The sequence below is a fragment of the Trachemys scripta genome, chromosome 3, assembly GCF_013100865.1.
Source record: "Trachemys scripta elegans isolate TJP31775 chromosome 3, CAS_Tse_1.0, whole genome shotgun sequence".
Lineage (NCBI taxonomy): Eukaryota > Metazoa > Chordata > Testudines > Emydidae > Trachemys > Trachemys scripta.
The window spans coordinates 32,432,797-32,448,768 of record NC_048300.1 but is presented as its reverse complement, the minus strand read 5'-3'; the positions used below and the strand labels follow the sequence as shown (position 1 = coordinate 32,448,768).

The following is a 15,972-nucleotide window of genomic DNA, read 5'->3' as shown; positions in this document are numbered from 1 at the left end:
TGTGCTGCTGCAGGGCCAGCAGCCTTACCAACTCCTCCATTGTCCCCTTGTTTCAGGGGTCAGCCCCGAAATCCACACTTCTGGTACCAGTGTAGCAGGGTGCACTCACCTCTCATGAGCGCCCCCTCGGCCGAGTGTGTGTACTTGCGCACGCTATCTCTCTCTCTCTCTCTCTCTCTCTCTCAGATGGGCTCCCTCCCTGGAGACAATGTCTTCGCCCTCTTGGGCTTCTGGCTACAGCCCTCCAGCTGGGCCACTACAGTTCAGTTCCACATCTGGAGTGCCTCAATGTCCAGGCCACTTCCACCTGGGCCCGCCCACTACTCCAGGCCCCAGGGCAGGGACCCCATAGATCTCTGCTGTGTCCCTTTAACTATGTCACACGGCTTCTCTAATTCCCTGGGCTACTTCCTCGCAGGCCCGCACTGTCTTCACCCTTACCTCAGGGCCTTGTCCTGATGAAGTCCCAGCAACCAGCGCCGGGCTCCTTCTCACTCTCCCTGGCTTCTGGCAGTGCTGCCCTATCCAGAGTTCTGCAGCTCCGTCAGCCAGCCATATACCAGCCAGGCTCCTGCAGCTCCAGCACGGAACTGAACTGCCTCTGGCCCTACAGCTCTTCTTATGCTCAGCTGCTTGGCCCCGATTGTCTGTGTCCCACACAGCCACTCTACAAAGCTTGGAGGACCCTCTCCACTGCCTTTTTTGGGGCAGGGTGTAGCAGGGCCATGAGTCCTCCAGCACGGGGCCTCAGAGGGTCTGATATATACCCCATCACAAGTAGGCTGTCTAACAGAGTAGCAAATTCCCTGTTGACATATTGCTGCATCCTCCCTTATCTTATTGCATGTCATGAAAACAAGATACAAGCACTTAAGTAGCTATGCAGATTGGAGTTCATGCACATTTTCTGTAGAAAATCCTTGCTACATTCTGATTTGTCTGTACATGAGTATTTATTTGAAATAATGGAGAAATCAAGCTCTTGAGTTGAAATGTTTACAAGCCTGGAGTAAGTATGAGAACTGGAATTCTTAAATTGTATAAATGCAATTCTTTGTGTAAAAAGTGAGCAGTATTTGAAAGTTAGTGGACAGATGGAAGTGGTAGTAATAAAAGTGAAATTACCGAAATCTAATTAACGCTTTCAGTTTGCAAAGTTTACTACTACCGCCTTGCTGTGAAAAGGCAGTGCAGCTTTTTTATCCTGTGAGCCTTGGCAGCCTTGCAGTGATGTAATTCTTAAATGAAGCTTAATTGGAAAAAGCACACAATCTAATAAGTTCTGCTCCATATCTATTAAATATGCTTATGTTGAGTACATTCATTTATATTTTAAATATATCATGTGGAAGTTACTTGTTATAGCTTAGTTGAAATTTGTATGTAATTTGCTGCTTAAAATTAGCAGTGCAGGAACGATGTTGATTTAGGTTGATGTTTTAGGTTAATTGCTTGTATTCATTTTCAAGGCCCTTCAGTTAGACTCCACCCTACCTACCATTTCTCATTCACTATCAAGTGGCCAACGCTTGCCTCCAATCTGCCGATGACGACAGCTTCCATTGCGCACTTGTTAAATTTTCAGTCAAACATTCTGCTTTCACCCATGCTGGCCCTCATGTTTGGTAGGTTCTCCCTGAAAACATCTGCCATGGTATCTCCTTATGCACCTTCTAATTCCTCCTTAGAACTCTTGCCTGCAAAAAAATATTGTCATGTTGTCTGCAAAAAACTTGACAGTGGCTAGGCTGCTGGTGTGCAGAGACCAATGCCTACCATGCTGACCAATATTGTTTCTTGTACGCCCCTGCCTGTGCCACTCTGTCTCATGTCTTATACTATGGGTACGTCTATACTACCCGCTGGATCGGCGGGTTGTGTTCAATGTATCGGGGATCGATTTATCGCGTCTCGTCTGGCCGTGATAAATCAATCTACGAATTGACATCCGTACTCCACCTCAGCAGGAGGAGTAAGCGGAGTCGACAGGGGAGCTGCGGCAGTTGACTTGCTGCCGTGAGGAAAGCCAGGTAAGTCGAACTAAGATACTTTGACTTCAGCTACGTGAATAGCATAGCTGAAGTTGCGTATCTTAGTTTGAACCCCCCCGCTAGTGTAGCCCAGGCCTTAGATTGTAAGTCCCTTGGGGCAGGAATCGTTGTGATTATACAACACGGCACAGTGGGGTCCTGGTTCATGACTAGGGTCCAAAGGCACTATCGTAATGCAAATAATAAGTAAAGCAAACATTTTACTCTAGAAACCAGATATGTATTTTAATTGTTTTGAGGTCAAATAAAATACAAATGACAAATTGACAATACTGACAGAAATAAAAATGACTGGTAAAGCCTCATTAATAGATGGGTATTGATTAATGATCAGTCTTTCAGACTGCAGTCCAACAGATGTTCGGTCTCTTTATGCCCACAACATCAGGAAGATTATCAATATGAGAATGAAAGACCTGTAAGAACACGTGACAGAGACATCAGAAACATTCACAAATAACTACACAACCATTTTATTAATAATTTTGTTATGCAGCTAAACAGTGCCACAAGTACTGAAATACGACAGCGGATAGAAATAGTGCAAAGTGTTTAGCCCTATGACTGCTATCACTCTCATTTCCAGCCGGGGAACCCCAGAGTGTCAGTCATTACTTTCTCCTTCCCGTCTGTAGTGGTCATCCTAGCGTCTCCTGGTGCATTTCCCATCCCCACTTCCACCCCAGCACATCCCTACTAAGGTTGCATACATATGCATATGGTTTCCAACCCCTTTTTCCTTATCCATATTTTCACACCCCACTAATTTAGGGATGTCCCATTTCTCTTTGGAGGTAGGCTCTGTGTTGCAACATTGGTTAATGCTTGTATTCCATCTCTATGTCCTAAATATACTTTATCTTCTATTTTTGGGTACATTGGAAATGTACAGTTCATTCACTAATATCAAAATTACAGTAAGATTACCACCTCTCATGCAATTGTATAAGCAAAACAAGGAAGTTAAAACATTTCTGCCACACATTTGGCTTTAAAGATCTGTGCAATTCTGACTATCTGAAGAGGCCAATGAAGTGTTCCTAAAGGGTGTTAAATATCGATGTTTGTCCTGTAGCCTGAATACTGTGCGACTTCTACATCTGTTTACTGACCAATAATTGTCAATAACAATTGTTCTGCATTTCTTGTCACTTGTCCCTGAATGGACATATAAATAACTACCTTCTGAAACTGTTGTTCCATAGAGACTTGTGTAGAACCACTAATTGGCACTTGTGAAGTGTTTCTAAATCCCATGGTTTTGGTGCAGTCAGTGAACCTGTTCCAGGACTCGTAATTGTAGCATGTGACTAGTGCATATTCATGATATTTTTCTCTACTGCTGTAGTGTCAAGTAGATGTAGCATTATCTGATTGAATCGAGTGTGCATCGCTAATATGTTACCTTTGTGGCAAATAATTGATCCAGATATAAAAGTTAACTTTATTTCCCAGCATAGAGAAGCTTTTTCCTATGAAGGAAAAAAAAAAAGCCCGTATTAACTTTTGTTAAACTTGTTACGCAACTTCATTGTAAGATACCATAGATCACCGGTATAAGATTTTTGGCAAAACTTTCTATTTTATGTCAGATCACTGAAGAAGACTTGAAAGATGAAATTCAATAAAGACAAGTGCGAAGTACTTCACTTAGGAAGGAAAAATCAAATTCACAATTACAAAATGGAGAATACCTAGCTAGATGGTAGTACTACAGGAGAGGATCTGGGTGTTGCAATGAATCACAAATTAAATGAGTCAAGTGTGATGCTGTTGCAAAAAAGGCTTATATTCTGTAGTACGTTAACAGGAATGTTGTATGTAAGTAAGACACAGGTCGTAATTGTCCTTGCTCTACCCAGCAGTGGTGAGGCCACAGATGGAGTACTGTGTCCAGTTCTGAGCTCCATACTTTAGGGAAAATGCAGTCAAACTGGAAAGAATCCAGAGGAGAGCAACAAAAATGATTTTTAAAAAAGGTCAGTTCAGTTTTTCAGATCTTATGAGGTAAGGTTAAGAAAACTGGACATGTTTAGTCTTCAGAAAAGAAGAATGAGGTGGGAACTTGATAAGTCTTCAAATATGTTAAGGGCTGTTACTAATGGTTTGGTGATCAATTGTTCTCCATGTTCACTGAAGGTGGTACAAGAAATATTGACTTTAGCAAGCAAGATTTAAGTTGGACATTAAGAAAAACTTTCTAACTGTAAGTATAGTTAAGTTCTGGAATAGGCTTCCAAGGGAGGTTTAGAATCTTCCAACCCAACCCAACACTTCTGACTTTGAGAGAGAAAAAACTGACCTTTTGGTCTGTTTCAGAAAGTAAGTGGCAATGATCAGTTGATTATTGTACACTGTGTTCTACAGTCCTGAAAATTCAAAGTTGACATCTTGATGTCCTTTCACTAAAATGGGTGAAGCAACCATAAAGCTTTGTGTTTCATTTTCACACAACTTTTTCGCTATCTCCTATGCATTTCTATAACAGTAATTTTTGAAGTGTAAAATAGCAAACATGGTTCATAGGCGTTACTAATTTCCACAGCTGGCTAGTACTTTATATTAACATGCTGATTACAATATATTTTTTCAGTGATTTCAGGAAAACTTTTTATTACTGATAATTAAGGTGCGAGTCTGTCACTGAAGTTATGGATTCCATGATTTTCCGGGACTTCTGCAGCGGCCGGTGTGGCTGACCTAGATGCCTCATGAGCAGCTCAGGCTACCCCTGGGCCAGCTGCACCAGCCGCTGCTCGGGCAGTCTCTGGCCACAACACCTCCCTCACTCCCAGCGGCAGGAGTTTGGGTGTGGGATGGGGCTCAGGGCTGGGGCAGGGGGTTGGGGTGTGTGTGTGGGGGGGGAGGGGCCTCTGGGTGGCGCTTACCTCGGGGCGGCTCCCTGGGAGCGGCAACATGTCCCTTGGCTCCGAGCCAGAGGTGGGGCCAGGCAACTCCGTGTGCCGCTGCCACCCCTGCAGCTCCCATTGGCCGTGCTTCCCGGCCAATGGGAGCTGCGGAGCCAGCACTCGGGGTGGAGGCAGCATGCAGCGCTCCCTGGCCCGCCTCTGCCTAGGAGCCGAGGGACATGTCGCCACTTCTGGGGAGCCATGCGGAGCCAGGTAGGGAGCCTGCCAGCCCCACCAATCCCTCCTCCCCCTTCCCTCCCCAGCAGCAGTGGGGGTCCCGGGCCGCACGCTGCTACCCACCCCTCCCCCCAGCACCCGTGGCACCCCTGGTTTGCCCCCCCTCTCCGCCCCCGAAGAGCACCCAAGATTTAGTCAGGAGTAGTACAAGTTGTGGACAGGTCATGGGCCATGAATTTTTGTTTACTGCCCGTGACCTATCCATGACTTTTTTACTAAAAATACCCGTGACTAAAACATAGTCTTACTGTTAATGTTTTCTCATGTTGGCTGTGAAAGTTTCATCATTCCAAATAGATAACATTTCAGGGGCTGCTATAATTACCATTTTTAATTGTTATAAAGGTGCACAAGTGTCAGTCCACCCACCCTCATGTCACGAATGTGGCATAAGGCTAAGACAATAATTTTTGAAAATTGTATAGGCTTTAATTTTGAATATGCACACTTGTCTCCAAAGGAGACATCACTTTTTCATCTGTGTTCCGTTTTGGTGGTATAGATTAATAATTGGCTTTCACTTTTTGCTTAAAGGAAGAGAGGTCAATGACTGACAAAAATCCTAGAATTTACAATATATGCTAATAGAGATTTATAACCTTACACTAGTTGGAGACCATCTGTTGATTTAGTTTTATGCCTTGGGACATCTTCTGTTCTTTTCCAACTACTGTGCTAAGCCTTTGCCCTTCAAATCACATTCCAACTTGATGTCAGTGTTTTTATTGCATTTCTGCTAAACAGAATAATGAATTGGACATTTTTAGTGGCACCTTATAAAATGCATTATGTGGGATTTGTTTTCAAGTCATAGAAGGTAATTAAAACGGTTGTTGATTTGCCAGCTGTGGTTGTATTGGAACAACAAACTTTCCTCAGTATGAGCATTAAAATGTATGCCTTCTGGCTTTGCATTTTGTCAGATTCAGCCATTATATTTAAATCCTATAAAAATCTAATAGAGAATAAGGTATGATAGAATTACAAGGTGCCATAGCAACCATTATATTAGTAATCCATTCAGAGTAACCTTTCCGGGGTAGGTATCAAAGAACACAATTTGAAAAGCACCAGATATATTTGCAGTCCCATAATGACTTATTCACTTTTTTTTTCCATTCCTGTATTTGATTAGTTATCATTTTTTTTCCATAGGCTTGGCACTCTATACGTGTAAAAAGAGTGTATTAGACTACAGCATTGCCTAGAAGGGTCCAAATGGAATAGATTTTAATTAGTAACGAGTAAATATATGCACCTACTTAAGTGTTTGCAGCATTTGGGCTGTAGCTTATTTATTATCCACCTATGTACATTTTGAACGTTGCCAAATATGTCTGAGTGTTTATTAACACACACCAGCAGTCCTGAGAAAACTAAATCTTGGCAAGCTAAAAAAAGTTTTTTTGGTAGTGTGCGGGAGGTGAGGTTGGAGGGAGGGAGTTAGATCTTCTCTTTTTTAGTCAACACTGAGTTAGGAGGTTTGCATTCAGTCTAATGCCCTGGTAAGTGAATGTACATGGATTAAAACAATGCGACAGTGATAGATAAGGCCTAAAATGGAACAATTCAAGGCTATTTGATCTAGACTTTGCTGATGACATCACTCTTATCAGTGAAGATGCCAACGGACTACAAAAATGCACAAACCAAGTAAAAAGTAATGGAGAAGATAAGTTTGAGATACAATGCAAAGAAATGTAAAGTCTTGTTAATGGGGACTACAGGGACAGAAATCAAAATTGAAGAGAAACTGGAGAAGGTGGAAATTTTATGTATCTTGGAAGTACCATCAGCCAAGATACATAAAGAAGAATCTGGAAGGCAAACACTGCATTTGGAAGACTCAAAAACATCTGGCAACTCAAAAACATCTCCCTCAAGACAAAACTGAATGTGTACAAAGCAATTATTGCCATCACAACATATAGCAGTGAGATATGGCAACTTACCAAGAAAGATACACAAAAGCTGGATGCATTTCATCACAAATGTCTGAGAAGAATATTGGGAGTAACATATAGAGATGGGAAGACAAATGAAGTCAAAAAAATTACTGGACAAGGCACCTTCTCACAAATAATCTACAAAAGACATCAGTGGCTGGGACATGTGCTGAGAATGGAAAAAGAATGCCAAATACCGCCATTGAATGGAAGCCAGAAAACGCAAGAAGAACGAGAGGAAAACTGCGAATAACATGGAAATGAACAGTTCTGAACAACATCAAGTACTTCAACATGAAATGGGAAGATTTAGAGAGAAGGGCAGTTGACAGGCAAAGATGGCAAATGTGGGTAGCCCAATGTTCAGCAAAGCACGGGATGGTCTAAGGTAATGCCCTGGTGTGTGTTTGATACAGCAATCTGTCAGTTCATGACTGTTGCTCATCTACTGTTCCATGCCCAGAATGGAGATCGAAATCTTTGACCCGTTATGGCAGATTCCATTGAAAGTAGCTGCATGTTTGTACTCCTTAATCTCTGAAGCCAGGTGGACATTCGGCTATATTGGAATTGGAGAGTCCTTTATTTTTACAATTCAGTATCAGTTTCAGCAATGAAAAAATTGACGTGCTCTTAAAGTTAAAGATGTGTGCAATGGTGATGGTGACTGGCTTTTTATTCCTGCTCTTATTGGAAGCCCAGGAAGGAATAAATCCAGTCCTTCAGTGTTTTCCTAGGTTCTTCTGGTGGATTTTTCCATAGTCATATGGCAGAATGTTGCCATAAAAAAGCCTTTTAATGTCTGAAAACTATTGGGAGCACCTATGTTCACAATTCCACATGTTCTTTTTAAAATTTCTCACACCAGATTGGCAGCTGCACGTAGAATTAAGAGATGACGTTGTGGAGGAGAAGAGAATAGCTTCTGTTTTGGACAACTTTTCTAAATACAATTAGGGCTACAATTTGTAAAAAAAATAAAGTTTAAACTCTCCAGTGTTCTATTTGGGATAATAAAATGATTATTTTATTATTCTGAGAAGTTTTATCCGGAATGGCAGATGTGATTTTTTGGATCAGTCTTCTTGATATGTCAGGCAGGTGATAGTCAATCCAGATGCAGGATTTTTTCACCAAGTTCCATGCAGGAAGGCTTTCTTGGTGCACAGCTTTCAGATCTGGGGGTGGAAAAACAATAGTCAGGATAGTGTAGGCTACCTGTCCAATTGTTCTGCTTGAGCACTGTTGCTTATTAGGACATCTTGAGTGAGTGTCCATACTGATGGTGTCACATGTAAACCAATTAATGAGGTAAAAGAAACGCATGAAGGAGGAAACAATAAGGTAATGAGTTAATCAAACTGTATCTCTAAAATTGCTTAACCTGCCTGCAAGGAAACCTGTGTACTGTATACCTGATTTAAGGAAAATTGGGTTGAAATTGGGAAAGATTTTGGAAAATGCACTGTAGGCTGCCTTTCATAACCCTACAGAGTGTATTTAATTGTTAGAAGCTTGCACTGAAGCATTTGCCTATTTCCAAAAGGGTTGCTGTTTTAGAACATCCCATCCCTTTGTGGTCTGCATGCTAGGCTTATGTAGCTAAGAGGCTATGTAGATTGTTTGAGACTCACGTAACAGTCATCTCATCCCTCTCCAACAAACGGGTTTGTTTATTACTACTGAGCTATCTGCAAGCAAATAAATATTCAAATAGACTAACAGACGAAGTGATTATTCACCCACGAAAGCTTATGCTCATGCTCCAATACGTCTGTTAGTCTATAAGGTGCCACAGGACTCTGTTGCATAATATACACAGTTTACAGTATAATTGAAAATTATTTTTATGTACAAAGGTCTTTTTTCTCTCAAAGCTAGTAGTATTTTTTCCAGAAAATCCTGGTTTGTGTACTCCCACATAATTTTCTTGAAAGTATTCTCACTCATGTTGAGCTTCTTGCTGTCTTGGAGGTAGTCCAACTTTGAAAATAAGTGCTCTGCATCAATAGATCCAGCGGGTGCCCTTAAAGCTCACCGTGCCACTTTGCTGAAGTTGGGAAGTGTCTTGATGACTGTTCCAGAAAGCCAGCCCATCCAGTTTCACGTTGTCAGGGATAGGCATGTTCATGTAAGTAATTAATTCCCATTTGAAATTTCATCTTTAGTGGCAAATGGTTGAAACACACTGGCATAACGGTTGTAGTCTGCTGCAAAATTCACCTTGAGGAAGGGGTGTAACACTTGGATGACATTCCAAAAAGAATCTTCAGCACCAAACACTTGGGGGTTCAGATTACAGATCACAGTTGTCTCACATTTCTTGCTGAGCATAGCGTTGAAGGTTTTGAACGATTTTTGGTATTCTTGTGTTCTGGGGTCAGAAGAATTTCCAGAAACAACTGGGTTTTCTCGCCGTATGTTTCTCCTGTAGCTTTTGTGCTCAATTCAGCTGAGATTTTGGTTTTCAGGATTTGGCAAATGTCTGTACTGGCAAATGTGTTGGCAGTAGTCAGAGAAAACTTCAGTGTTTTCTGTGTGTCACACGGTGATTCCAAGTTTTCAACAATGAACATCGCCAGATTCTGTGCACCAAGGCAGTCATTTTGGTTATTTGCCAGTCTTTTCAGAGTTTCTGCTTTAGAACCAACAAACACAGGAGATGCATTAGCACAGTCCATGTGTTATTTACGTGACAGGCAGCAAAGTACAAGCTCATCCACCGATGTGGCACAACAGAGGTAGGTAATGGGCAGTTAGCTCTTCACTCTTCTCGCGCTATGTAAAACAAAGCCTTCAACTTATTTGAATGCTTAAAAATGGCCCTGAATGCAGTGATGCAAGATTTTACTTCTTTAATTTCTTCTGTCCCAGTAGCTGCTGACAGCGCAAAGTTAATCAGATGAGCAGGACAGCTAATATGTAGCAGCTCCGGCTTCTGATTGAGTTTAAGCTCCTGTGCAAACTTAGTTATGTACGAAGCAGAATCTGTGTTAGTTGTGGCCACGTTTTCCCAAGTTAGTTGGTACATCTCAAACATGTCAATTACACTGGTCTACAATTTTTGAGAAGTAGTCTGCTTCAGAGATAAAATGTGCTATTTATTATGTATTTTGATGTGCTAAATTCAAATATGATAATTAAAACAACTGATTGGCTACTGTTTCTAAGATATTTAAGTTTTTGCATTTTATGCCTATGTATATTGTATAGATAGTAGAGTTTTATTCATAAATTGTAAACCTAGGTCTTTTCATGTGTTCCGCAGTTCGTTGGAAAAAAATCTAGATGAGAGTGCAAAAAAATGTATCTTTTGTGACATGTTGCAACCAAGGCTTTTGTATGCCTTGAGGACGTTTTCCACCAACAACCTGTAGTTGTCTGCCTTGTTGTTTCCGAGAAAATTTATTGCCACTAACTGGAAGGCTTTCCATGCCGTCTTTTCCTTGCCACGCAGTGCATGGTCAAATTCATCATCTCGAAGAAGTTCACGAATCTGAGGACTATGAAAGACACCTTCCTTTATCTTAGCTTCACTTAACCTTGGAAATTTTCCACGGAGGTACTTGAAAGCTGCTTGTGTTTTGTCAATGGCCTTGACAAAGTTCTTCATCAGACCCAGCTTGATGTGTAAGGGTGGTAACAAAATCTTCCTTGATTCAACAAGTAGTGGATGCTGAACACTTTTCCTCCCAGGCTCCAATGACTGTCGGAGTGGCCAATCTTTCTTGATGTAATGGGAATCTCTTGCACGACTATCCCATTCACAGAGAAAACAGCAATACTTTGTGTATCCAGGCTGCAGACCAAGCAAGAGAGCAACAATCTTCAAATAGCCACAAAGCTGCCACTGATGTTGGTCGTAGTTTATGCACCTCAAAAGTTGTTTCATGTTGTCATAGGTTTCCTTCATATGGACTGCTTGACCAACTGGAATTGATGGCAAAACATTGCCATTATGCAGTAAACAGCTTTAAGACTAATCTTCGATGAATAAATAAACAGTCTCCACTCATCTGGATCGTGAACGATGTTGAGCGCTGCCATCACACCATCGATGTTGATGCAGGCTACAAGATCACCTTCCATGAAGAAGAATGGGACAAGATCCTTTTGACGGTCATGGAACATGGAAACCCTAACATCACCTGCCAGGAGATTCCACTGCTGTAGTCTGGAGCCCAACAGCTCTGCCTTACTCTTGAGTAGTTCCAAATCCCTGACAAGGTCATTCAGTTCACCTTGTGTTATGAGGTGTGGTTCAGAGGAGGAGGATGGGAGAAAATGTGGGTCCTGTGACATTGATGGTTCAGGACCTGAAGTTTCATTCTCTTCCTCTTCCTTGTCTGACTCAAGTGAGAATGATTCTGGTGCATCAGGAACCTGCAGTCCTTCTCCGTGGGGTACTGGGCGTATAGCTGATGTAATGTTTGGATAATGCACAGTCCACTTTTTCTTCTTTGACACACCTTTCCCAACTGGAGGCACCATGCAGAAGTAACAATTGCTGGTATGATCTGTTGGCTCTCTCCAAATCATTGGCACTGCAAAAGGCATAATTTCCTTTTCCTGTTCAACCACTGGCGAAGATTTGTTGCACAAGTGTTGCAGCATATGTGTGTGGCCCACCTCTTGTCCTGATCTCCAATTTTGTAGCCAAAATAAAGGTGATAGGCTTTCTTAATCATAGTGGCTATCCTGCGCTTTTGTGGTGCAAAAGTCACTTCACCACAAACATAGTATAAGTTATATGCACTGCTCACACAAGTACGAGGCATCTCTGCTCACTGGCTAAACAGAAACGTGTCCCTTTGCAAAATCAAACACTGAAAAATAAGAGAGCACGACACTGTATGATTTCTAGAGCTGATATAGGGCAATTTGTTCAGCAGAGTGATGTAAGCTTTGTTATGATTGCATCATCCATGACTTCTGGGAATAACATGATGCAATTCATACCATGTATGATGCAATACCAGCTTCAGATTGCATCATTCATTGTTTTGCCTAAAAAGCAAGTACTGTCCAACCCCAGTCATAGATTTATTCATAGATCCAGTCAAAGATGTATTTTAGTCATTTCTGGTTTAAATTGAGATCCCTTCCCTTTATAACTCACTTATTGTCCGCCATTCCCAAGTCAAGGGTCGTATATACTGACCCAATAGCATATCTTGAAAACTAGCGCCAATCAACAATTTTAAGCATCATTTTTATTCTCAGTGACCCAGAATTAGTAAAGTTTGACTACATTTATTTCAGAAGCATTTTGGCTGTAGAACAGTGTTATTGCTGTGTCAACAACATGGGTGTCAGTAGAGGGGATGAATGCCGCTTCAGCACAAAACAATGCAGGGTTTATTTGCTTGGAAATCAAGAAACAAAAACAAAAGGCCAAGAATCAGACAGTTCCAAGCATCAAACTAGGCAATTATTCCATCAGTTTAAATACTAAAGCATCATGATTTTCTTTCAGATACTTATGAGTGAGGTTGTCTGCATTAGGAAGGGTTTTTGCTGCTGGACACTATTGTGACTTTGTATAACAATAGGCCCCACTGCAATTAACAGTGGTTGTCCGGCGAAACAAAGAGGATGCACAAATTCATTGATCAGGGGGGTAGCCGTGTTAGTCTGAATCTGTAAAAAGCAACAGAGGGTCCTGTGGCACCTTTAAGACTAATTCATTGACACAGTCGTGCTGGGTCCTCTTTCGTTAAAACCCTGGTGAAAGATTCTGATATTGTTTATTCTGAAGCTCACTTTCTTTAAGCCTCTTGTCTCTTGCTTTCGACATGCTCCTTTATTCTGTCTGATCTCAATGCTGTAGTACTTGCAGTGCGATGCATTCTCTTCGTTCCTGTCTTTACTTTTTCTTGAAAATTTCTAAGCACTGATTTTCTTGTTGGTATTCAGGCATAGATTTGTGATTTCGCCCCATGTTTACCTTTTACCGTATTTTTATCTGGGGAGGATTTCTTGTTTAAATTCAGTACCGCACTAAATGAATGCAAAGAAATAGCAGAGTAGCGTCTCCTTGTGAGCCAATCAGAGTGCAATATTAACGTTGTTTGTTTGTTTTTTCCAGCCACCACTTTGTGTGTGTTCTGTGCTTTTCGTTGGAACTGCTTCAGTCGCAGAGCTGCCAGACACAACAAGTGTGTAAAGCAGTGTTTAACAAAAACAAGTACCTGAAAAAAATACTGAGTGGATTGATAAATAGGTGTAAATCAGTAAAAACTGAACTCCTTTAATAAAAAAAACCTGGTAATTTATCCGTGAAAATAGGTAAAAACTGAAAATGCGGAACACTACATATCCCTAAAGGGGTAACTGTAAGTCCAGAGTTCCCTTGAGGCTGGAGTTCTGGAAAAAGGTGTATTTGAGCTATGGGGACATCTGATGAGACCACACTAGTCCCAGGGGCTAGGCAGTTGGACCGCAAGGTGTCAGGTCTCAGGAGGGACACTCTAGCAAGGTATAGTGCTTAGAATTGTTTAGACTCAAAAAGCTTAGCGTACATGGGACCCAGTGAGGTGAGCTTCAAACATAGCAGCCTGCGGAGTGTCCAGCCAGAGGAGGGGCGCTACCAGGCTTTGTGTGTGATTCAGCAAAACTCTCTTCAGCTCCAGAATATCATCTGACACAAACAATACTGAATTATGAAATGATGTACAAAAACTATTAAACCAAATCAAACTAAGTGACTAATGTATGCAGCAATCCAAATGTTACTATAGTTATATTCATTCTCATTCTTCTTTTCATAGGTGGAAAATCATGAATTCCTTGTGAAGGCTTCTTTTGATCCTAATCTGACCGAGTTGAGAGAGAAGATGAACAAACTAGAGGAGAGCATGCAGACTCTTCTAAAGACTGCAGCCAGAGAACTAGGTACGGTGGGGTAAAAATCCCTTTAATACTTTCTTTATAAAGTGCTGTGAGATCTACTGGCCATATAAGAGTTAGGTATTTTTATTTTTAGTTTAATTATTGAATTATTTGTTAGACTGCTGGATGATTTTAATGGTGTTATTTAGTATGGTACGTGGAGAGAAACAAACAGCTTTATGCCCAAATTGTTTTTTGTGAAAGGTGGTGTTTCAGAATGTTTCACCAGTTGCTGCATACCTATTACAGGGTTGTACAGAATTGATTTACTGTAACTGTGTCTAGCCTTCTCCACTGATTTTATTTTTATTGAGACCCTTGGGGAATGTGTAGTCAAATATCCTGTCCTTATCTATTCATATTGGTGTCCATTCTGGACATGCCCATTTTTTGTGGCATGAAGGTGCATATAAAATGGAATACAGAATTCTATTAAGCAGAATTAAACATTTAAAACTACCATTTCTTGTGTGGTCAGTGCAAATCTCACATTGATCATGATTCACATAATCTCTTTTAATGAAAATAAAGTGGTAAGAAAAACTGGCAACGCTGACAAAATAAATTAATCTAAAGTACAGTTTTTTATTTACATCATGGTTTTGCTCATGTGACCCTGCTTCTTCTTCTTCTGGAGGTTCCAGATGTACCCTACACAATTCAGTTTTTCTTTACAGATCACCTAGTTAGTCAACTACTTCAGTGAATGGAAGTCTGCTTAGTTTGCCGTATTCCAAAAATGGTGCTAAACTTACTTCTGGCTGCTTTGATTGGTTTTTTGGGACACAAATATACCAAACTTGTTTATACTTTTGTGCTTCTAAACAAAATAACCTGGATGAAAGGGAGCAAAAGACTTGATTGACTAGGACTGGAACTGGGGTTTCCTCCTCCAGAAGCATGTATCAATTGAGATAAGCAGTTTTTTTTAATACAAATGAGCTTAGCTCTGTATCAGGGGTTCTCAAACGTCATTGCCCCGTGACCCCTTTCTGACAACAAAAATTACTACAGGACCCCATGAGGGGGAACTGAAATCTGAGCCCACCTGAACCCCTCCTGCCTTGGTCGGGGAGGACGCAAAGCCAAAGCCCAAGGGCTTCAGCCCTAGGCAGGGGGTCTGTAACCTGAGTCCCACTGCCTAGTGCTGAAGCTCCCAGGCTTCAGCTTTGGCCTCAGTCAGTGGGGCTCAGGCTTCGGCTTCAGCCCCAGACCCCAGCAAATCTAAGCCAGCCCTGGTGACCCCATTCAAATGGGTTCACGACCCACTTTGGGGTCCCGACCCACAGTTTGAGAACTGCTGCTCTATATTGATAGTTATATAGACAATACCTGTAATTTGCTTTGTACACATCATATTTAGTCTTAGCTGAATATGGAAGGAGGAGCGAGGAGGGAGAAAAATTGTTCTTCTTAATCACTGAGGCTAGGACAACAAGCAATGGTCTTAAGTTGTAGCAAGGGAGGTTTAGGTTGGACATTAGGAAAAAATTCCTAACTGTCAGGGCAGTTAAGCGCTGGAATAATTTGCCTTGGGAGGTTGTGCAATCTCCATCATTGGGGATTTTTAAGAGCAAGTTGGACAAACACCAGTCAAGGATGGTCTAGATCAGGGGTGGGCAAACTACGGCCCCCGGGCCAGATCCGGCCCCTCAGGGCTTTGGATCCGGCCTGCGAGATTGCCCCCTGTGGTGCCGCAGGCCCGGTACCACTCTCGGAAGCAGGCCTGGCCGGGGGGGCAGAGGGCTCCGCACGCGTTGCCCTTGCCTCTAGGCACTGCCCCCCGCAGCTCCCATTGGATGGGAATGGGGAACCGCAGCCAATGGGAGCTTCGGGGAAGGTACTAGAGGCACTGGCAAGGGCAGCGCACGCAGAGCCCTCCACCCACCCCTCCCCCAGTGGCCGCAGCACTTCCTTGAGTGGCACAGTGCCAGGGAC

The 15,972-nt window shown here is 42.0% G+C and overlaps 1 protein-coding gene across 2 annotated transcripts in view; it reads left to right on the top strand.

The window, feature by feature from the left end:
• Positions 1-15,972, top strand: part of MSH2 (mutS homolog 2) — a 108,312-nt gene that overhangs the window by 59,281 nt on the left and 33,059 nt on the right. For both annotated transcript variants that reach the window (XM_034764403.1, XM_034764404.1), the window contains one exon: positions 13,914-14,037. In XM_034764403.1, coding sequence (XP_034620294.1) covers positions 13,914-14,037 — 124 coding nt within the window. The remainder of the gene's footprint in view (positions 1-13,913; positions 14,038-15,972) is intronic.